The sequence below is a fragment of the Dipodomys ordii genome, unplaced genomic scaffold (genome assembly GCF_000151885.1).
Source record: "Dipodomys ordii isolate 6190 unplaced genomic scaffold, Dord_2.0 Scaffold67, whole genome shotgun sequence".
Classification (NCBI taxonomy): Eukaryota; Metazoa; Chordata; class Mammalia; order Rodentia; family Heteromyidae; genus Dipodomys; species Dipodomys ordii.
Genome location: NW_012267283.1, coordinates 5,669,376 through 5,692,075, shown reverse-complemented (window position 1 = coordinate 5,692,075; position 22,700 = coordinate 5,669,376). Strand labels below are relative to the sequence as shown.

Here is a 22,700-nt window from a genome sequence, read left to right as displayed (position 1 = left end):
TCCCTCTCCCCTCCCCCTCCCCTCTCCTGTCGCTCCGAGGCAAACTGGAACCTCTCCTATCGCTTTCAGAGGCAAACACAAACCGCAGTCTGTGCTCGGGGTTTTATTTATTCTCTACATGCACCAGAATTTCCTCAGTTAAACTCACTTTACCCAGCCTACATCGGTTTGCGTGAATGAATTCTATCCTGAAGACCTTTGTTTTGTAGACAAGCCGTGCCAAACAGTACTTTTGAGCTGGACCTTTAGACTCCTATAAACTTGAGTTCGTGTTTTCCAGGAGTCATGTAACAGGTGTTATATTTTTTCCTCCTCGATTCCCCAGTGTCTATGTAAAAAGTGGGTTCTTGCCACCTTGTTGGAAATGCATCAAATAAAGCATGAATTTGATTTTTTTAAAAAGAAAACTCAGTTTAAGAAATCATGAGTTAGACTCCTTCGGCTCACACCTGTAATCCTAGTTCTCAGGAAGCTGAGACCTGAGGATCACAGTTCAAAAGCCCGCTCTCACAGGAAAATCTGTACACTCTTATCTACAATTAACCAGTTAAAAGATGGAAGTGTGGCTGTGGCTCAAGTGGTAGGCACTAACCTTCAGTGGAAAAACTCAATATCCTCCCGAGTTTAAGCTTCAATACTGGAATGGGTGCACAAGCACGGCCCCCCAACTCCTCCCTACCCAACGGACAGACTTTTGAAAGTAAAAATGAAGGGGAAGGAGACTGTTGAATTGTAGTTCTAGAAACAAGTTCTAGAGACTTCACCGTTAGAAAAGCAGTCAGACATAACTAGGAAGGAAACTTTGCTCGCAAGCAAGAAATCTTTATTCTCCAGTTTGAAAGAACACACAACGACTAAGGAAGAAACTAATATGCAGTGATTGATAACATTACATAATGTAATTTAACAACTGAATTTCCAAAGGGAAGGAATGTATGTATGTTCAGCTGCTGGTACCTTAAAGTCATCCATCAGTGGGGAATCAGCTATATATCAAGGGATACTTATCATTACAAACCTATAAGTTGTTAGGGGAAATAAACTGTGACCTCAGAATCCAACTGTCAGTAAACAACTTTTTGAATAATGCAGAAACTCAAGGTAAGTTCTTTTTGATAAACTGCAGTAAGATGAAAATCAGTCTTCCAAAAATGAGACGAGATTAGCGATAGAATTTGTAGGGAACATAACAAAGTACCAGATTCATAGTTATGGGGTAGAATAGATAAAAGTAGAAATAACTAGAAAAAGAACTAAAAGGGGAGGGAAGGCAAAAGGTGTTATAAGTTTGCTGGTATTTTATAGCTAGAGAACAAAAGATACTCAAAGCTTGGACATGAAATAGTAAAGGTTCTAGTACAAAGATAGAAAGGTAGATCCTAGAAGACTTAATATATTTAACCAAAATCAAATACTAGAGAAAAGAAGTATTCCTATATTGTTTCTTATTCTCAACAAATAATCAGATAGGACCTAAGATTAAAAAATCAATGTTTATCATGGCGTTCTTTACACTTGAACATATATAAGGGTATTTATAAAAACTGACCACTATTTAGATATCACACCCACACCTCAAAAAACAAAGAGCTGTCATGTTCCTAGGCCAAAAACTTGTGAAGTTTCTTTTGTGGAAATTGTTCTCAGCATAGTCAGGAGTGTCACCTATGAACTTGTCAGACAGGCACCTTTAGAGGTTCCCCCCACCAAGTGTGCTGAATCAAACTTTGGAGAAAATCATCTCTCAATCTTCATAGGAATATTCTGAAAAACTTTAGATCACTTTTTATTTGCGCTATTGTACATTAGAATTTAAGAAGCCTTTTTTCTTCCTTTCCAGAAGTATCTGTGTTCACAGAAAACATTTTTTTTTAAATCCAAAAAGATGAAAACAACCAGGTTTCTTTTAGAAGATAACCAAGTCAACACCCCATGAGTAGAATCAACAAGAACGTGATTTTGGCCCTGTTAACACTGACAAGTTCTGCATTTCTGTTGTTTCAGTTGTACTACTACAAGCACTATTTGTCAGCAAAGGTAATTTTCCTTATTATGAGACTTCATTTAGTTATTTTCTTAGCATATTTCTCCTTTGCCAACCCTGGGCAGGAAAGTTAGTGTAACTCTTGCCTCCAATTAACCACTAAAATGCTGATGTGGCTCTGGTTCAAGTGGTAGAACACTAGCCTTGAGCAAAACAGTTCAGGGACAGTGTTCATGCCCCAAGTTCAAGCCCTACCAGTAGTGCAAAACAAAACTTCTTAGCATTTGAAATTATGGTACACATTGGGAAAAGTACAGGTACAGGTAGTACAAATACTAATGCCTGTTTTTCAGAATTATGCTGTAGTTCATATGTGGACACGTTTAACACTGTACCTACCACTTGGGAGCTGCTCAATAGATATTATTTTACTTTCTTACCATTTAGCCAAGATCTATAAACACTAATTCAGAATGTGAAAATAAATGTAGGTTAGAAATATGGAACTAAATGGACAGACTTAATTTCAGAGAGAGAAAGGAGAGTTTGCCATTCATTGGTGTACATTAATAGATATTGACTATATGAATATTACTGTTTAATAAGTAACTTACTGCTTTCCATCATTGTTTTACATCTTGGGTTGTTGTATTTTGTATTACAAAAATTTTAGAGTTATTATCTGTGTGCAAATAAGAATTTAAACAATGTTTTTTAGTGACTATGAGCTAATTTTGTAATTTTCCTTTCATATTCACCCTAAATACTGTGTTGCATGCTGTGCTTTGAATTTACTAAAAAAAATTTTAATCTTCATAGAATGGAGCTGGTTTATCAAAATCCAAAGGAAGCAGAATTGGATTTGATAGCACACAGTGGGTATGTGCAGTAAACAAGAAATTTCAATTTATAATGTACATTTTTATGTTTGTATGCTCATATATGTTTATATGCTTTTAAGTATTTGTGGAATTAAGGCAATGGCAATGGCTGTATTGGAGATGAGGTAGATAGAGCAGAGGAGGAGGAAGGTCCATAGGTTCAGTGTCTCATTTAGTACTTATAGTAACCTTAGAAGTCACTATATATTGTTATTCTCAACTTGCTTAGCAGAATTAAAGATAGTTAGCTAGTAAGTAACTGAGCCCAGATTCTGACAGTCTGTTTCTGGAACTCTTATTCACTGAGCTATGATGTTTTCCAAATGAATAAATCTGAATTGAAATGGAACTGAATATAAGAGAAAATCAGCAATCAGGGGGAAAAATATATATATATATATATTTACCATAGTATCTTTATAACCATTAATATAACATGTATATCGTATCCTAATTTTGTTTCACAAATATCAAAGCCTGCACATTTATAAAATATATTACTTTTTTTTTTTTTTTTGCCAGTCATGGGGCTTGAACTGGGCCTGTGCCCTGTCCCTGAGCTCTTCAGCTTAAGGCTAGTTCTACCACTTGAGCCCTATGGGGCTACTTTGGATTTTCTGGTGGTTAATTGGAGATAAGAGTCTCAGGGACTTTCCTACCTGGGCTGGCTTTGAATAGTGATTCTCAGATCTTAGCCTCCTGAGTAGCTAGGATTACAGGCGTGAGCCACCAGCACCTGGCTATATTACCTTTTTATAACTAAATTTAGAATGAGTTACTATATAAAAATTACATTTATTCTGTTAGTATGTATTAAAGAAAATGACTAGTTATTTCTTATGAATACATTTTAATTTTTGGCTACTTTATAACCAGAAATGTAGAAAGCTTTAGATTACCATTTTTAGGTCACCAAGGAGTGGTTACTTTTGGGGGTTTTTTTGTTTTGTTTTTTTATTGGTTGTGGGGCTTGAACTCTGGGCCTAGGTGCTGTCCCTCACCTCTTCAGCTCAAAGCTAGCACTCTACCACTTGAGCCACAACACCACTTCGGTTTTCTGAGTGGTTTATTGGAAATAAGAGTCGAGTCTCCTGAACTTTTCCTGCCTGGGCTGGCTTTGAACTTCTAGGAGTGGTTATTCTAAACTATTGTTTATACCAGTTGGATTTAAAAACAAAGTTTTTGTGGATGTAGTTTACATGCTTATAATCCCAGACATTCAGGAGGCAGAGATCAAGAAGACAGGGTGGGCAAAAAGTTAGACTGCATCTCAACCAACAAGTGGGATATGGAATGCATGTTTTTCTGTGATTGAGGCTATTTTATTGTATCTCATCTGATTTAAGCTTTTTAAAAAATATTTTGAGTCGCTGTACTTAGGCTGTCTCGAACTTGACTGTGGCCTTTTTTTTTTAAACCAATTCTGTTTCTTTAATAGTATAGGATATTTCAATTTCCTGTCAACTTGTGGTTTTGTTTTTTATTGTGAAAATACTGTACAGAGGGGTTACAATTACATGGGCAAGATAATGAGTACATTTCTTATCAAAACTTGTAGTTTTGGTAAGTTCGATTTTTATTTTTTTTATTGTAAAGATACTATACAGAGGGTTACAGTTACATGAGTGAGGTAATGAGTATACTTCCTCTTGAACATTGTTACCCCCTCCATTGTTTTCCCCCTACCATCCCCCCCTCCCTCCCTTCCCCAAGGTTCTTTTTTTTTTTTTATTGTGATTAAGTGATTACATAATTTCCGGAATTTCACAGGTAAGTTCGATTTTTAAAGAAATACATCCATTTCATCTAAGTTATTGAATTTTTTTTTGGTGTGAGGCAATTCTAATCAGTATTAACATAGGTGTCTCTCCTACTAAGAGATAATAAACTGCATATTATTTAGGAATGATCGAACAATATAGTTTGGTCTAAATCTTTTGCTTAGAAAGTGTTAAGCAGCATTACGACTATGAAGAAAAGTAGCATATACATTTCAGTCTTGAAAGGTTGACATTACTGATTTTTTGAAAGTTGAGAAGTCTGACAGTTATTCATTCACTTTGTCTTGAAAACATTTAGCTAAAACCATCAGAGTAATTGGTAAGCTGGAACATTTCATCTCAAATGCCATTTCTCAGTGAAGATTTTTTTTTAGGTATTAATTAGTAGCTTACTGTAATATTACTTTTATTTTAGCATATTTCACACTTCTTGAAGGCAGGAACTATATTATTTGCTTTCTTCCTAATACAGAAGCAAGGTATCTCTTATGTAAACTGTGTATAGGTTTATAAAGTTAATGAAAAAAATTTAACAAATGTAGTTGTATTGATTTATTGGCATTAAGTATGTTTTCTTCCTTTCAAACAGCGTGCAGTTAAAAAGTTTATTATGCTAACATCTAGCCAAAGTGTACCAGTGTTCCTTATTGATCCTTTGATTCTGGAACTAATTAATAAGAACTATAAACAAGTGAATAATACTTCTCTTGGCTCTGCTTCGGAATGCAAGTTTTTCTGTGTTGCAAGAGACTTCACTGCATTTGCATTGCAGTATCATCTATGGAAGAATGAGGTAGGTCTGTTGCTTCTAGATCATGGAATGTGTCTCCTACAAAGCAGTAGGAATTAAACCAGTTCAAAATGTAAAAATATTTCACTTTTTCAAAGTTTGTACCCATTCAGACTTGATGTGTATTTGATTCTAGGAAGGCTGGTTTCGCATAGCTGAGAACATGGGGTTTCAGTGCATAAAGATTGAGAGCAAAGATCCCCGGCTAGATGGGATAGACTCGCTGTCTGGAACTGAAGTCCCCCTGCACTATGTCTGCAGGTTGTCCACTCATGCCATCCACTTGGTGGTCTTCCATGAGAGGAGTGGCAACTACCTTTGGCATGGCCATCTACGACTCAAGGGGCACATCGACAGGAAGTTTGTTCCTTTTCGAAAGCTACAGTTTGGCCGTTATCCTGGAGCTTTTGACAGGTAAATTTAGAGCCAAAAGGGGAAATGGGAAATGAATATTGTCCGTTGTCCATAAATTCTTAAGATTTTTTTTTTTTTTTGTATGTTGTGGGGCCTGAACTCTGGGCTTGGGCGCTGTCCCTGAGCTCTTCATTTCAAGGCTAGCTCTCTACCACTTAAGCCACAGTGCCACTTCCAGCTTTTTCTGCTTCTGTGGTGCTGAGGAATTGAACCCAGGGCCTCATGCATGCAAGGCAAGCACTCTACCACTGAGCCATCTTCCCAGCCCCGATTTTTTTACATTTTTAAGTGAATATGTGAATGTTAATAGAATTGTTTTTCATAATGCTTCCAAATTAAGAGCAATCCATATATTCTTCAAAAATAAAATGGCATATATGTGTATCTTCATATATATGTTTCTATATCCTTTATGTCTTTTATATATATATACATATATGTATGTGTCTATATGTCATATAGAGAGAATATGCATTCACAGAAAATGTAATTGAGCACACACAAACACATTAATGCAATGCAATATTGTGCAGCAGGAAAATGAATGAATTGCAGAAAGAATACAGAAGAGTAACAGACAAAGCAAAAAATAATTTAAAATATGATTATATGTATAAAAAGTTCAAATAAAAGTTAAATTATGTTTATAGAAATACTGTGGAACAGTATAAAGTTAGAATAGAAAAATAAGTAAAAAACAAAAAAAGATGTTTATTTCTAAGAGGATGAGGGATGAGCTATATACACAGAGAACTGTGAAGAGGCTGACAAGATTCAATTTCTGTGGTAGAGATATGGGTGTTTGTAACACAGTATTTTGTACCTTTGTATTTTGTGCACTTACACAACACAGACATACACACAAAATGTTTGGGCATTGTGACTCATGCTTGTAATTGCAATCAAGAGGTTAAGGCAGGAGGATTATGAATTTAAGAGCCAGTCTGGACTATATAGCAAGTTCTAGGTCAGTCTGGGAAACAGTGAGATTCTGCCTCAGAAAAATGAAACACAAGAAGAAAAAGAAATTTAAATAGGTAAATAAACTATGTGTAAAACTATAACCTTAACTCTCAACATAGTAAAAGTATTTCTTGCACAATGCAATTATTTGAAGGAACTTTGTAAAATTAGCTACAACTTATATTAACAAGTGCAAGTTGAAAAAAAAATTGAAAATGGAGTCAGAACGTTCTAACCTAGTTGTACTTTTCTTAAACCCTTTTTGAAGCCATTTGTAATGGTGTTACATTCTACTTGAATTAGCACTGTCTGATGTAATGATAGCAGCAAACGTTTGACTCTTGCCTTACAGTTTACCATTCTTGTAAAAGTGTCTATATTGGCTATGGTTCTTGGCAACTTCTAGAGAGACCATGTCCATCTATTGCACTTTAGAACTACTGGAGTGTGCTTATTGTTGCCTTCCTATAGTACTTAAAAATTTAATATTTGAGAAACAAATTTAAAAAGGTAGTCAGTCCAGGCATTACTGGCTTAATACCTCTAATCTTTCCTACTCTAGAGGCTGAGATTTGAGGATTATGGTCCCAAGCCAATCCCAGCAAGAATTCTGTGGGATGCTTATCTCCAATTAACTACTATCCAAAACACACAAAAAAGCAACGAGAAGTGAAGGTAGGGCTCAATTGTTAGAGAAACAGCCTTGAGCTATAAAACTAAGAAACAAATAAGGTGCCAATGGCCCAGGCCTGTAATCCTAGCTACTTAGAAAACAGAGCTGAGGATCATGGTTCCGAGCCAGCCCTGGTAGAAAACGCTATAAGACTCTTATCTCCAGTTAACCACCAAAAAGCTAAAAGTAGAGCTCTGGCTCAAATAATAGAGCTCTTTGTTGTTGTTGTTGTTGTTGTTTTGCTCCATCTTGGGGCTTGAACTTGGGACCTGGGCACTGTCCCTGAGCCATTTTGCTCAAGGCTAGTGCTCTACCACTTGAGTCACAGCACCACTTCTGGTTTTCTGGTGGTTAATTTGGAGATAAAAGCCTCACAGAATTTCCTGCCCTAGCTGGCTTTGAACAACCATCCTCAGATCTCAGCCTCCTGAGTAGCTAGCATTACAGGTGTGAGCCACCAGTGCCTGGCTAGAGGAAAAAAAGCTACAGGACAGCAAAAGACCCTGAGTTCAAGCCCTAGTAAATACTGGCAAAATCATCAGTCCATCAATCAATAAAGCATTGAAAACTAGAATGGTCTATGTTTTTTGTATATATGAAGTCACACCTTTTCTAAACCAAACCCAGTTTTCAGGAATATAAATGATCAGAAAAGAACTGGTGGGGCTGTGGAAAAATAATGTGTTGTTAATATTGGTCCCTTTTATTATTTTAGTTAAAATCTTAAGCACTGTTCTATTTTTACCACTTTTATGCATATTTTTCTTATTCTGTTTCAAATAAGTTTTTTTTTCAGAAGGACATCCATTTTAAAGCCCTATCCATTTATTTCAAAGTTTAATAATTCAATTCAAAATGGTTAGCCAACAAATGGTTTTTAAGGATAATGTTTGCCATTAGATAGATAAAAGCTATATCTGCAATTTATGATTTTATATAAAGAAGTCTAAAAAATTGTCAATATTTATACAATAGATTCCAAGCATTTTGCTTGCTAATGAGACTCTTGGGCTATTGTAATTTATTCAGTGTTTCTTAAGTGTTAAAAGTATTTGCTTCTCCAGAAATGAGCATTTAAAATTAAGTCATTTAACTGTCCCTTCTGCTTAAAATACTAAATGTATATGAGCAAATATAAAAATACTTTAAAACACAGTAACCAAATTCTTGAAATGTTCTCTGTTTGATGTCAGATTTTCAAGGTCTTGTTGAAATTACTAATTGAAAGACAATAGAAGAAAATATATTTGATATTGAGCTATTTTGTTAAAGTTTACTTATTTGAACAGGCTGCTGTTTTTCTGGATTAAGTCCTGTAACAAATCTTAACCTTTGCTTTCAGGCCAGAGTTACAGCAAGTTACTATTGATGGACTGGAAGTTCTCATTCCAAAAGATGTAGGACACTTTCTAGAAGAAATACCACACTCGAGGTTTATTGAGTGTAGGTATAAAGAAGCTCGAGCATTCTTTCAGGTTAGAGACAACCAGATCACATACTTTTTAAATGAAAGAGAATGTTATACAATATTTGAGGAGATAGATGGGAGACTGAAGGAGTGTAAAGCTAGCCAGCACAAAAGTTAGCAATACCTCCATCTCAACCAACAACTCAGACTAATTGGCTCATACCTGTATGACCCCAGCTATGCAGGATGCTCTTAGTAGGTCCAATCTGGCTCCAGAACAAAATAATGAGACTCTTACCTAAAAATTAATGTAAAAACAAAACAGCCTGAAGGTGTGGTACAAGTGGCAGAGTGCATGCTGGGTGCAAGGTCCTAAATTCAAGCCCAGTCTACCCAGTGCAATGGTACATGCCTATAATCTCAGAATTTGGGAGACGAAGGCAGGAAAATTGAATTCCAGGCCAGCCTGGGCTACATACATAGCAAGACATTATCTCAAAAAACTAAAAATAAAAATCAACTATTTTCTTCCCTAATTGAATATATTGGTATTATTTTTTAATAGAGTTTGATAATGTAAGCAGTTGTCTCTGCCTTCAGTTATGATAGCTTGTAATCTTTATAAAGTAAACTGAATTCTGTCTTTAAAGCAATCTAAGTAGAATAAAGTCCATGTAGAAAATGAGCCATGTAGATTTTGGAAACACTTAGGAAAAAATTCTCAAAGGTTTGGTACTGAATTTGAATTTTTGCATTTGTGAAAGTTTTTGAAGACTAATGTCATACAAAGACAAAGTGCTTTTTGAACTTTATTTTGCTATTCTAGCTTTCAATTCAATGAACATTTATTGAATGACTTTTCTAGGCTTCTGACCATTGAGCGCTTGTCTTGTTATGTAATAATGATTTTGAAGGGCATGAAAATTCAACTTTAAAATGACAAGGAAACAGATGCAGTGAAAACAAATAGACAGTGAGGTTTTGGTACCCTAATCTCAGTTGCTCTTTATTATCTGTGGCTCTCTGCCATAAAAACTGCACATATGAGGACAGGAATGGAATTCCAAAATAAAGTACCAGCTTTATTACTTACACCAAGTGCCCAAGACTCACATTTTACTGACACCCAAGACCTAATCCAAGTGTGCCTTCTTGGCCCTGTTTCTTCAAACTTGTGATTGGAGTACTGTAAAGTCTGCTGAACCTCATGGATGAGGAACTGGAAGATGAGTGTGTGGATGGGCTTACTCTAGTGGGCAGTGCTGCCTGCTATTTCCTCACCACACTGTAGCAGGAACAAGAGGAGGCATTTGGTGCTTAAATCAACCCCTCACTCTTACTGCCTGAAGGGCTCTGCCCTGCTTGCTGCCTCTGTCATAACAGTTATGGCCAGTTGTGGATGACAGGCATCGTATTTTATGTTACCTCTGTTATACCATTCTGTCACTCTAACTGGTACAAAGAAAAGATCTCATAAATATGGGTAAATTCATTAAGAATTAGGTATTCAAAATCAAATGATTTCTAGAACTACTGTAGCCTAGCAAGGTTGGGGCTATTCAACAAGCATTTCCCCAGATTCATTTGTTGTTCTTATTATGAAAAGGAATTATTCATGTAAAATGCTTCAAAATGAACATGTATATTTTTAAATTCTATTTTCATTATCTTTGAGTAGTTGTACAAAAGGTTTACCATTCAACATGTCATTTTATGAACAGAATGTATTCAATATCACCACTTAAGAATATATTAATATTAAGGACAAACACTTAATCAGTGTTTGAGTAAAGAATATGCACGAAACATGTTCAGAGTGCTAATCCATTTATAGCCTCATAGTTTGGGTGCAAAAAGCACCAGAAATAACAAGACTGTATTGTTCTGTGGAGATTGATATTCACAACATGATCAGGTAGAATTCTGTAATCATCCATCTTGTTTTTATGTATCTTTCACTGGCATTGAGCCAGGCATGAGATTCCTAATTTGTTTTTCTCTATTTCTAGTATATTGGTATTACTAGCATCAAGTGAGTAATACAGTTGATAATGCTTTTTTGTCCTTACTATCTTAATGTTTAATTCTTTATCATTTCATATGTTGGAACTATTTGATCAAAAATGCTCAATGGCTCATGCCTGCAATCCTAGCTACTCAGGAGGCTGAGATCTGAGGATCAAGGTTCAAAGCCAGCTGGAGAGTCCATGAGACTCTTATCTCCTATAAACCACCAGAAAACCAGAAGTGGCACCGTTGCTCAAGTGAAGAGCTGAGGGACAGCGCCCAGGCCCAGAGTTCAAGCCCCACAACCATCAAAAAAAAAAAAAAAAAAAAGCTAGGAAGGCTGGGCACCGGTGGTGGAAACTCTGTGAGACTCTTACCTCTAGTTAATCACTCAAAATTGGGAAATGGACAGGACCCAGGCCCTGAGTTCAAGTCCCAAGATTGGTAGGTCCCTCGCCCCCCCCCAAAAAAAACAGGTGGGAGGGCCTGTTTTCAAATTAAACTGAATATACATGTATTTGAACACTTGATGGCGCCAAAACATTTTAAATACAATCCCTAGTGTAATGCAATGCACTAATAAGCATGATAAAAGTGTTCTGTGTTTTTTCTTGTTTGTTTTTAATGAGAGTGAGTTTTCTGAGATAGGAACTCAATATGCAGCTCATTCTGGCCTGGAAGTCACTGTACAGGCAGGTTGGCCTTGAGATCATGATGCTCTTGCGGCAGCTTGCAGAGTGCTAGAATTAACACCTAGCAATAAAAAACAGTTTCAGACTTAAGTCCTAAGTATAATACAAATGCATTTTTCCCCCAGAATCACTTGGGAGTAGGCTGTCTAGCAGATATCCTACAGCCTCAAATAATTCAGTGGTTTTTTTTTGGGGGGGGGTCTAGTCGTGGGGCCTGAACTCTGGGCCTGGGCACTGTCCCTCAGCTCTTCAACTCAAAGCTAGTGCTCTACCACTTGAGCCACAGCCCCACTTTCGGCTTTCTTTTTTCTTTTTGCTTATGTGGTTCTGAGGAATTGAACCCAGAGCCTCAGGTATGCAAGGCAAACGCTCTACCACTGAGCCACCTTCCCAGTCCCCTAATTCAGTATTTTCCAAAATCAAGAACATTTTCTTTCATGTCTTAATACAAAAATTAGGAAATTAATATAATTCATAGGAAATGAATACATTAGTACAAAAAAGTATGGCTGAAGGTGTGGCTCCAGTGGAAAAGAACCAGCTAAACAAGCAAACCAAGTGAGTGTGAGGTCCTGCATATAAAATCTAGTACTGCCTAAGTATCAGGTATGAATTTATTTCTATATAAGCATTTCTTCATCATATTTTAGGAAATTCATGGTTCCTGCTTTATCTGATGGGTTGTAGTCTACTATTTTCCATATTTATTTTGTTCTTCAGATTATTCCATATTAGTCAGTAGAAATCCCCTATTCAGGCTTTGGCCTTCCACATCAGGGTGGCTCTCATCCTGCTGCTTGGCTAGGCTGCCTATTCTAGACACCCTTTCCAAGTACATGCCTTCCTCATCTGCCCGTGCTCTGACCTCATTTATCAGGTCACCCTTACATGCCTTTCTTACAATGCACTACCTAACAGCTCTTACACTGAGAGTTTAGGATGGAGGAAAAGAGGTGTATTCTGACTTTCTATTTGCTTTTACATTACACCTTTGGTACTGCTTCTTAGGATACCACCACTGAGGAAAAACTGAATGTTCCAATTCATAGAGTTCAGTACTAGCTAGGTAATGCACAGGTGGGAATTTAAATTTTGTTTTTGAAATTTCTTTTTTAAATAATGATTATTTATTTTGTCTGCACTTGGTCAGAACTGCAACCAAGAAGTTCAAATCAGAAGACTACACATTTTTCTGAATTTTTGTTTCAGAAAAAAAATTCACAAAAATAAATGAGCTTCAGTTCATTGAATTCCAGTGAAAAGCCAGAAGAAAATATGGAAACATCTGGACACTTGGCGAAGGACTCTCTAGACATTTACATTCTTGTTTTCCGTCCCCTAATTCATTCTCTGAAGCTTTGGGAAAATTTTGAGCTTTAGTTTTCTTATCTTACAAAGAGTAGGTACCTTTTATGTTGGAAGACACTGTGATTTAGGAACTAGAATTCTTGTCTTATAGATAGTAAAGCATCACTGAAGAATTTTATTCAGTCTTTCTCAGTTTCAGAATAAAAATGAAAACAAAAGCAAGATGACTGGGAAATAATATTTGTATGAAACATTATACTTGGCACGGCTTAACTCTTGTAGTCCAGCAAAGAGTTGTTATTCTAAATTTACAGATGAGAAGATGGAGATCTGCAAGAGATATATTCTTTCATTCACTTATACATTTAACAAATATTGAAGTACCGTTCCAGGCACTAGAGCCGTCTGATAAGTAAAGCTAAGTCACTTGTTTTATAGAGCTTAAGTAGTGGGATGTACCTAGGATGGTGACTAGATCTAAATTTGAACGTAGGCAATCAAAATCAAAACCTCAGCTTTTTTTTTTTACTGTACTACACAGTCTGTAAAGACTGATAGCATCAATGTGTGATGAAAAGATTTGTTTTATTTCAGCCATGCTTATAGCTCTGTAATTAGCCTTCTTTTCCTGTAACTGCCCAACCTGCTAAACCGTAATATGGAAGAGGAGGTTTATAAAAGTTTAAGTTTCTTTTGTCAGGAATCCTGTCATATTCCTTTTTTTTCAGCTGATCTTTCCCAGAATCTATTTTTTAAAGAAGTGTGTGTGTGTGTGTGTGTGTGTGTGTGTGTGTGTGCAAGCAGTGTGCCCACATGCTTGTGTGCCAACTGGGGCCTGAATTCAGGGCTTCACAGTCTTCTTTAGCTTTTTCACTCCTAGCTGATGCCCTATTACTTGAACCACTCTTCCATTTACTCCTCTTTGCTGGTGAATTGGAGAGAAAAGTGTCTTATGAATTTGTCTGCCTGTGCTGGCTCTGAACCATATTCTCAGATCTTATTGGGTAGGATTATAGTTATGAGTTGCTGTTGTCCACCTCCTAAAAATCTACTTTTATTTTAATGTGACTGACAAGCAGAAAAAAAGATATGTGGCGTTTTTTTTTTCAAGTTAATTAAGATGTCACATGAATATGTCTAGTGGTTAAGAAATTGCTATAATAGCTTACTGTTTATTAAATCTGCAGCAGTACCTTGATGATAACACTGTGGAAGCCATGTCCTTTCGGAAGAGTGCAAAGGAGTTACTTCAGCTAGCAGCCAAAACTTTAAAGAAATTGGGAGTTCCATTTTGGCTGAGCAGTGGAACTTGTCTAGGTAAAATTCTTAGTGCTTTACATTGACTTGTCATTTCATCCTTTCAGCTTTAGGAATGAATGATTGCAGTAACAAAACATTAATGATATTAGAAGCATAAGTTCTATATATAAAATAAACATTTATAAATGAAGCAAGAATGTATTGATTTCTTCAGAGAAATGAACTGCATACATATAAAGTAGACTCTTAGAATGGTGATGTTTGTGATTACCCAGAACTACAAATAATGTGTATAAAACAGAACATCAACTAATTCTCAGATAATCTTTAAATTATCATTTTATTATTTCCATTATTACCTTTTTAAAAGTTGTATTTTTTACATTTTTATACATTTCTAATGGGCTTCATCATAACTCTGTTTCACTTGTACACTACACAACCAACTTGTGCTACACCAAAAATTCTGAAAGGAAGACTCAAAGATGAATCATGGGGGCTTCCACAAACCTTTTCCAATTCACTGATAGTATCACTGACTGGGCATCAGTGTTCACGGGAGATGGGAAAGAAAAACATTTTGATAGTCCTTAAGCAAGTAGCTTGGAGAATATGAGGATTTATGAACCTCCATCCATTGTTCATTAACTAGATGAAACTTACTTGGAATTTAGAATTATTTAGAATCTTAAATTTAGTTCTGTTTCAGTTTGTTCCCTCGATGATCATTGTAGTTTTTGCTGTTTCACTCTATTTATACAATAGTAAGGTCAGCTTTTCTAAAGAGTTACATCCTATAATTTATTGTCTAGTTCAGAATATTATTAAGAGTGAAAGAAAATGCTCTTAATAGTTGAGTTGGTACAGCAAGCATAAACTGGGACCTGTAGTTATCCCAGGTAGCAGGTTATGGAAGATTATGTGATAATCTCTCTTAGTAAGCTCCACTACAGTAAGCCCCAAAAGGAACTTACCTCACACACTTGTATATTATTTGCTTTAAGATTTAACTGTCTTAGAGTCAGGGTTGTTTATAGTATATCATCAAAAATACTTTAAATAATTTTCATGAATTATTTCGAGTTTTTTAATCTCATGTTTTAGTTCATGTAAATATATTTATGAACAGAGAGAGTTATTAGATGTTACTGCATTAAATAAGGAGTCTTCCACTTTTAGTTATTTATAATTATTTTATAAAATTATTTTAGAACTCTAATAGTTCCTTATAGCAGTGCCTATTAGGATAATTACAGATGTTAATTTATTTCAATAATCCTTAGTAACATTAGGGTAAAAATTTCTTTAGAATGATTCTGTAGTACCTGATCAAGAAGTAGATAAATAGTAAATCAAATCTCCTCTTCTCCCCCCTCCGCCCCCCCCCTGCAATTTGGATACTGTCCCAGAGCTTTTGTGCTTAAGGTAAATGCTCTACCATTGAACCAGAGCTCCACTTCTTGATTCTTGGTGGTTATATGGATATGAGTCTCATGAACTTTTCCTGCCTAGGTTGGCTTTAAATTGCTGTCCTCAGATCTCAACCTCCTGAGTAGCTAGGATTACAGGCATGAGCCACTGTCATCTGACTCAAATCTTTTTTATATAATCCAAAATCTTTTTTATATAATCCATTGGATGTGAGCTGTTCAGATCTGTAAAGTTCTATCAATTATTGATTCAGAAAAAATAAGTTACATAATTAAATGTTTTAGCACATTTAACAAATACCCTATTACTAAATGTTAATGATTAAACATTTGAACAGCAACTTTTTAAAATGGATGACCCAGTTAATATTTTTATTAAAGCAAATAATTTTTAAGAAATTAAAATGTATCATGAAAGTTTAAAGAAAGTAAAATGCTTAGCTCAGTAAAAAAAAAAAAAAGTCAGAAATCACTAACTGCTCCAGAGACTGAGATCTGAGGATTACGGTTTGAAGCCAAGTCCAGGCAGTGAAGACTGCTATGCTATCCATAGCTAAGATATAAAACCAACCCAGATGCTCCTCAGTAGATGAATAGATCAAGAAAATGTGGCATATATATATATACACATACATACACACAAACAATGGAATTCTATGTCTCCATCAGAAAGAATGACACTGCCCTATTTGTTAGGAAATGGTAAGACTTAAGTGAAGTAAGCCAAACCCAAAGAAACATAGGTCCCATGGTTTCCCTTATTTCCAATAGCTAGGATACATCTAGAATAATCTTACCAGACAAGCAGAAAATGTCAAAAGCTATGTACATAAGACCACATAAGAGGATGCTAAGCAAAATGAACCCCAAGATATGGACATAAGAGGTCTTTTCTTTGTTGCTTTTGTTTTTAATAGTAGTATGTGATTTTTTTTGTTTCTTTTGTATGTTTTTCCCTGTATGGTATAACCCCTTTTGTCACTGTATTTGATTCTGGTGCCTGCATCATGTTTATACATTTTTCTAATTTGGGGAGGGGAAGGGAAATAACAAAATTCTGAAATAAGGATACAGGTTGACCCATTGTAACAATGGGATGAACAAGACACTAGGTTGAAAACAAATGAACTTCACAACTTTGGGGGAGGGTAGGGGTGGGAAGGGAAGGGCTAGTAGGGGAAAAACAAAGGAGGAGATAACAATACTCCATAGGAAATGTACTCATTGCCTTACTCATGTAACTATAACCCCCCCATAGTATCTTTACAATAAAAAAAAAATATATATATATATATATTTTTTTTTTTTTAAAGTAGAGCTGTAGCTCTACTTGAGCTCCAGAGCTCCAGGCTTGGGCAAAAACGTTAAGGGATAGGCCCCTGAGTTCAATCCCTAGAACTGGCACACACACACATAAAAAATGCACGCATGAGGCCCTGGGTTCAATTCCTCAGCACCACATAAGCAAAAAGAAAAAACCCGGAAGTGGCGCTGTGACTCAAGTGGTAGAGTGCTAGCCTTGAGATGAAGAGCTGAGGGACAGTGCCAAGGCCCAGAGTTCAGGCCCCACGACCGGACCCCCCCACCAAAAAAAAAAAAAAAATCTCAAAAATATCAGGTAGGGGGGCTGGGAAGGTGTCTCAGTGGTAGAGTGCTTGCCTTGCATGCATGATGCCCTGGGTTCAATTCCTCAGCACCACATAAGCAGAAAAAAAAAAAGCCAGAAGTGGTGCTATGGCTCAAGTGGTAGTGTGCTAGCCTTGAGCTGAAGAGCTGAGGGACAGCGCCCAGGCCCAGCCAGAGTTCAGGCCCCACGACCAGACCCCTTAAAGATGTGACTGCTATAATCAAAACATTTAATTTGCTATTTGAATAAAAAAAATAATTTTGGTGATGCACCTTACATCTAATTCTGTGAAATAAAATCTATTGTTAAAAGATTATCCATTATGAGTTTTTAATTTTTAATTTTATGTCTTTTTTTAGGATGGTATCGACAGTGCAATATTATTCCTTATAGCAAAGATGTCGACATAGGTGTTTTTATACAAGATTACAAATCTGATATTGTTGTAGCATTTCAGGATGCAGGACTTGCACTCAAACACAAGTTTGGGAAGGTCAGTAACAAGAATCAGCTTAATTTATAATTCTTGTCTCCAGTGTAACGTTTACATTACTCAGATATAATTAAGAATGCTACAGGAAAGATGTGATGGTACATGCCTGTAATCCCAGCCCCAGGGAATCTGAGACAAGAGGATTCCAAGCTGAAGACAGCTTGCACCATGTTGCACGTTCTAGGCTACCTAGGCTTGCACGTAGGATGGTGCCTCAAAAACAAATAACAACAACAAAAAAACCTTAGCAACAGTCATAAAAAGACCCTACTGCATACATCACTCAATATTGACTAGGCTGGTTTTAGCAGAAATTTATTACTCTTTATAATTTCTGTACTATTTAAGGAAAAGCTAAACAAAATTGGGTTTTTATTGAAGGTGAGAAAGAAGGATCTTAGTCTCTTGTAAGCAAATTTATTGCCATTATAGGAAATAATATGTAAAATTAATGTGGAATGTAAGACCCCCCCCCACCCTATCTGAAGCTATATTTGTTCTAATAGTCATTTAATTCTGTTCACTCAAGAGTAGATGTTATAATTGTCAGCACAAAATTGCTAAGGGGTAGAAATACAAAATCATTTTAGAAGTATAAAATCATTTTAAACAAATATGTCAATACCTTGTTTCTAACTTATCCTAAACTATAGAAGTTTTCTCAAAGATCAGCTAGGCATAGGTCATTAAGACCTAGAAGAAATCTTGCTCTGTGAACATTTGTATTCATATTTCCTAAGCCTGTGATTGCTTGTAATCATCTTGCTCTTAATTTGCTTGTTCCCAAAGAGGTATTATTCAGTAATGCAAGGAAGACTATGTTTAGTCCCTGAGAACTTATTTCTTCAATCATAAATAATCATTGTAGTTAACTAAAAATGATGAAAGTCAAAGCAAAGCTTTCAGTCTATTCAGCTAATATTCTCTGCGTATCTGGGCACTGTACTCTGTATATGAAGCACAAGGATAAATAAATTATAAATTTTCCATCCCAAATAAATAGGAGGGAAAAAAATTCACCTAAATTATTATGTGATTTGTGCTGGAACAAGCAGACACACTAAGTACATTGGAAATGTTTTTAGTTGGATTTTTGTTAGGCAAATGCTCTCATTTTTTTCTGTACCTTAATTTTGTATTTCTTTTTTTTTCATGTATATAAGATAATGATCTGTGCTATGTATTTCTTATGTTTAATTTCACTTTACTTATTGATTGATTATGATGACTTCCTGAACGATTTTGGGAGGTTCTTCAAGGGAATTTTTTGTGTGGTGAGTTTTGTTTTTGTTTTTTTTGTTGGCCGTGGGGCTTGAACCCTGGGCTTGGGCGCTATCCTCTCAGTTCTTCAGCTCAAGGGGAGCACTCTACCACTTGAGCCACAGTGCCACTTTCAGTTTTCTAGTGGTTTTGTGGGGCTGAGGCTCAAGTGGTAGAGCACTAGTCTACAGCTGAAGAGCTGAGGGACAGTGCCCAGGCCCAGAGTTCAAAAAAACAAAACAAAACAAAAAAACACAACAGCCCTCTAGTGGTTAATTGGAGATAAGAGTCTCACAGACTTTCCTGCTCCGGCTGGCTTTGAACTGTGATCCTCAGATCTCAGCCTCCTGAGTAGCTAGGATTACAAGTGTGAGCCACTGGCACCTGGCTCTTTTATTTTTTTATTTTTGTCTGTCATGGGGCTTGAACTCTGGGCTTAGGCGCTGTCCCTCAGCTCTTCAGCTCAAGGCAAGCGCTCTACCACTTGAGAAACAGCGCCACTTCTGGTTTTCTAGTGGTTTATTGGAGATAAGAACCTCACGGACTTTCCTGCCCAGGCGATACTTAGATCTCAGCCTCCTGAGTAGCTAGGATTATAGGCGTGAGCCACTGGCGCCCAGCTGTCTGGCTCTTAAAGGGAGTTAATTTTGTTTGGTTTTTTTCTTTAGTCAGAAAGATACTATGGAACAGAGTGTTTCTGTTTTCTCTGCAGAGTGCTGTTTGGATGTCCTTAAATCATTTGTTCTGAGTTGTCATCAATTGTAAAACACATTTTTTCTTTTCTAGAGCTTATTATTTGTATTATATGATTTTTTTTACTTATTTATTTGTTGTTGTTGTAAAGGTGATGTACAGAGGGGTTGTAGTTACTAAGTCAGATAAGGAGTACATTTCTTTTTGAACAGTATCACCCCTTCCCTCACTCTCTCCCAGTTTTTCTTTCCTGTCTCTACCCACAAGTTGTATAATTCATTTTCAACATATAGTGTCTTATGAGTATCACTGCTGCATTTGTGCACCCTTGGCCCGCTATTTCTGTGCTCCCTATTACCTTTCCAAAGACAGATACATAAACTAGAAAAAAGGAAAAGAAAACAAAACAGCAACAATGGAAAAAGCCCTCTTGTTTCCATTTTCTGGAGTTCATTTTATATAATCAGATGCACCTAGGTATTGTGCCTTTGTGATCCTTTCCTAAGAATATCCTCCTTTGGTCTTATGCCTCCCTAGAAACTTGTGTAATGTATCAAGTTCCAATGTATTTTTTTTCTCTTGCCATCCAGTGTGTTTACTTGTAGATTTTTAGGCACATTCTAGTTACCACACATAAGGGAAACCATGCCACCTGTTTCTTTGGGTCTGGCTTACTTCTCTTAAATTTTTCCAAGTCTTCCTATTTCTTTATGAATGGTACAATGTCATTCATTCTGATGGATGAATAGAATTCCATTGTGTGTGTATGTACCATTTTTATTAAGAGCAATAAAGCAAGAGAAAAACATAAAAGAGCTCCAAATAGGGAAAGAAGAAGTAAAACTATCCTATTTGCAGTTTACATAATCCTATATGTAAAGCACCCTATAGATTCTTCCCACAAGTTACCTAAGCTGATCCAAAACTTTGACAAAATCAGTAGCTTTTCTGTATGCCAACAATTAGAAGAGCAAGACTGAAATCAGAAAAGCAATCCATTTGTAATAGCCTGCCCTTTCCCCCCCCCCAATAAAATACCTAGGAATTAACCAAAGATGTGAGGGTCCTCTACTGTGAAAACTTTAAAAATCTGAAAAAAGAAATTGAAACAGATTTAAGGAAATGGAAAAACCTTTCATGCTCCTGTATTGGAAGAATTAACATTGTGAAAATGGCAGTACTGCCCAAGGCATTTTACACATTCAATACAGTACCCATCAAAATCCCAATAATATTCTTCAATGAAAAAGTAAAAGCAAAAATTAATTTAGAAAAAAATTCCAGGGGCTGGGAATGTGGCTCAGTGGTAGAGCGCTTGCCTTACATGCATGAGGCCCTGGGTTCGATTCCCCAGCACCATATAAGCAAAAACAAAAAAACGCTGGAAGTGGCGCTGTGGCTCAAGTGGTAGAGTGCTAGCCTTGAGCTGAAGAGCTGAGAGACAGCGCCCAGGCCCAGAGTTCAGGCCCCACGACCGGACCCAAAAAAAAAAAAACAAATTCCAAAAATTCATATGGAATAATAAAAGACCCCAAAGAGCAAAAACAGTCCTTAGCAGGAAGAATAGTGTTGGAGAAATATCAATACCAAACTGTAAGCTCTATTACAAAGCCATAGTAATAAGAACAGGATTGTATTGGCTTAAGAATAGGACTGAGGACCAATGGAACAGAATAGAAGAACCAGAAATGAACCCACAGACCTATAGCCACCTAATATTCACTAAGGGAGCCAAAAACACAGGTTGGAAGAAAGACAACCTCTTAACAAATGGTGCTGGCAAAATTGGCTGATCACATACAGAAAACTGAAGCTAAATCCTTATATATATAACCTTGCACAAGAATCCATTCAAAATGGATTTAAGACCTCTCTGTAAGGCTAAATATCATAAAAAATATTATGGGAAGGGGTAGGGGAAACACTAGTGCTCCTAGGCATGAGTCAAAACTTCCTAAGATCTAGAATTACAACAAATCAAAGAAAGACTGGATAAATGGGATTGCATCAAACGGAAGAGTTTCTGCATGACAAAGGACATAAGTAATAAAATAAATAGGAAGCCCACAGAATGAGATATTTTTCAAAAATATATTTAGAGCTCAAAGAAACATTATTTAAGAAAAATTGGTGGCTTTCTACAGATGAACCCCATGTTCAGCACTTCAACTTGAAAAAGCATAAATCTTAGAATTAATATTCTGTATATATATAAAACATTAGAATGTTAGAATGTTTTCTTTTTTTAATTTTTTAAAGATGTTTATTGTTTGAATTGCTAGAATTTTTTCTTCTTTCTAGGTGGAAGACAGCTTGGAACTATCTTTCCAGGGAAAAGATGATATAAAACTTGACATTTTTTTCTTCTATGAAGAGATAGACCATATGTGGAATGGAGGCACTCAGGCTAAATCAGGAAAAAAGTTTAAGTATGTATCAGATAAGTACTTACTAACCAGTATTATAGAGAAAATTTCAGGAATAGAAATAAGCATCTGAAAGGGAAAAAAATTACATGTCTAGGCTCATAATACTTTCTCAGCTTGCCATAGAGTCTAAAAGTGAGAACTGCCTATGAGGACAGTCTGTGAGGAGGGAGTATCAATATGTTTGTCAGTCAAAGCAGTCATTATGATCAAGGCCCTTGAGTCATCAGAAAGAAAACATCAAAGCTAGGGACGTAAAAATCAAACCGGAGCCTAAACCAGAAAATCAATTTGTCATAGCCATAGGAATTTGGTAATCATGAAGAATGGGGAAAGAATAGTAAGGAGATAGTCAAGATGAAGTGAAGTTTAAATTAAAAAATAGGAATTGAATGGAACTGTGTCCATTAGTGCTGGGCAAGCTTTAGAAAGTGCCTTTAATGTAGACTAAATTATAATCCTTAAAGAACACATAGGCTTAACAACTACCATGTTTATTAATGTAAGATGCACTATTATTTTATGTGCTACTTAGAAAGGAAAACTGGCCATTTATAAGACACATGACTCACAGAAGTGCCTCAGAATTGATGATATGTAATATGTTAGA

At 36.2% G+C, this 22,700-nt stretch overlaps 1 protein-coding gene across 2 annotated transcripts in view; it reads left to right on the top strand.

Moving 5' to 3' along the window:
• The first annotated feature begins 1,838 nt into the window (after window positions 1-1,838).
• Window positions 1,839-22,700, top strand: part of Fktn (fukutin) — a 41,070-nt gene continuing 20,208 nt past the window's right edge. Inside the window, exons 1-8 of one of the 2 annotated variants that reach the window (XM_013023257.1) lie at window positions 1,839-2,037; window positions 2,804-2,863; window positions 5,236-5,439; window positions 5,573-5,850; window positions 8,829-8,961; window positions 14,089-14,218; window positions 17,578-17,711; window positions 21,966-22,093. In XM_013023257.1, coding sequence (XP_012878711.1) covers window positions 1,933-2,037; window positions 2,804-2,863; window positions 5,236-5,439; window positions 5,573-5,850; window positions 8,829-8,961; window positions 14,089-14,218; window positions 17,578-17,711; window positions 21,966-22,093 — 1,172 coding nt within the window. In that variant the 5' untranslated portion in view covers window positions 1,839-1,932. The remainder of the gene's footprint in view (window positions 2,038-2,803; window positions 2,864-5,235; window positions 5,440-5,572; window positions 5,851-8,828; window positions 8,962-14,088; window positions 14,219-17,577; window positions 17,712-21,965; window positions 22,094-22,700) is intronic. The other variant, XM_013023258.1, reaches the window with a different exon arrangement.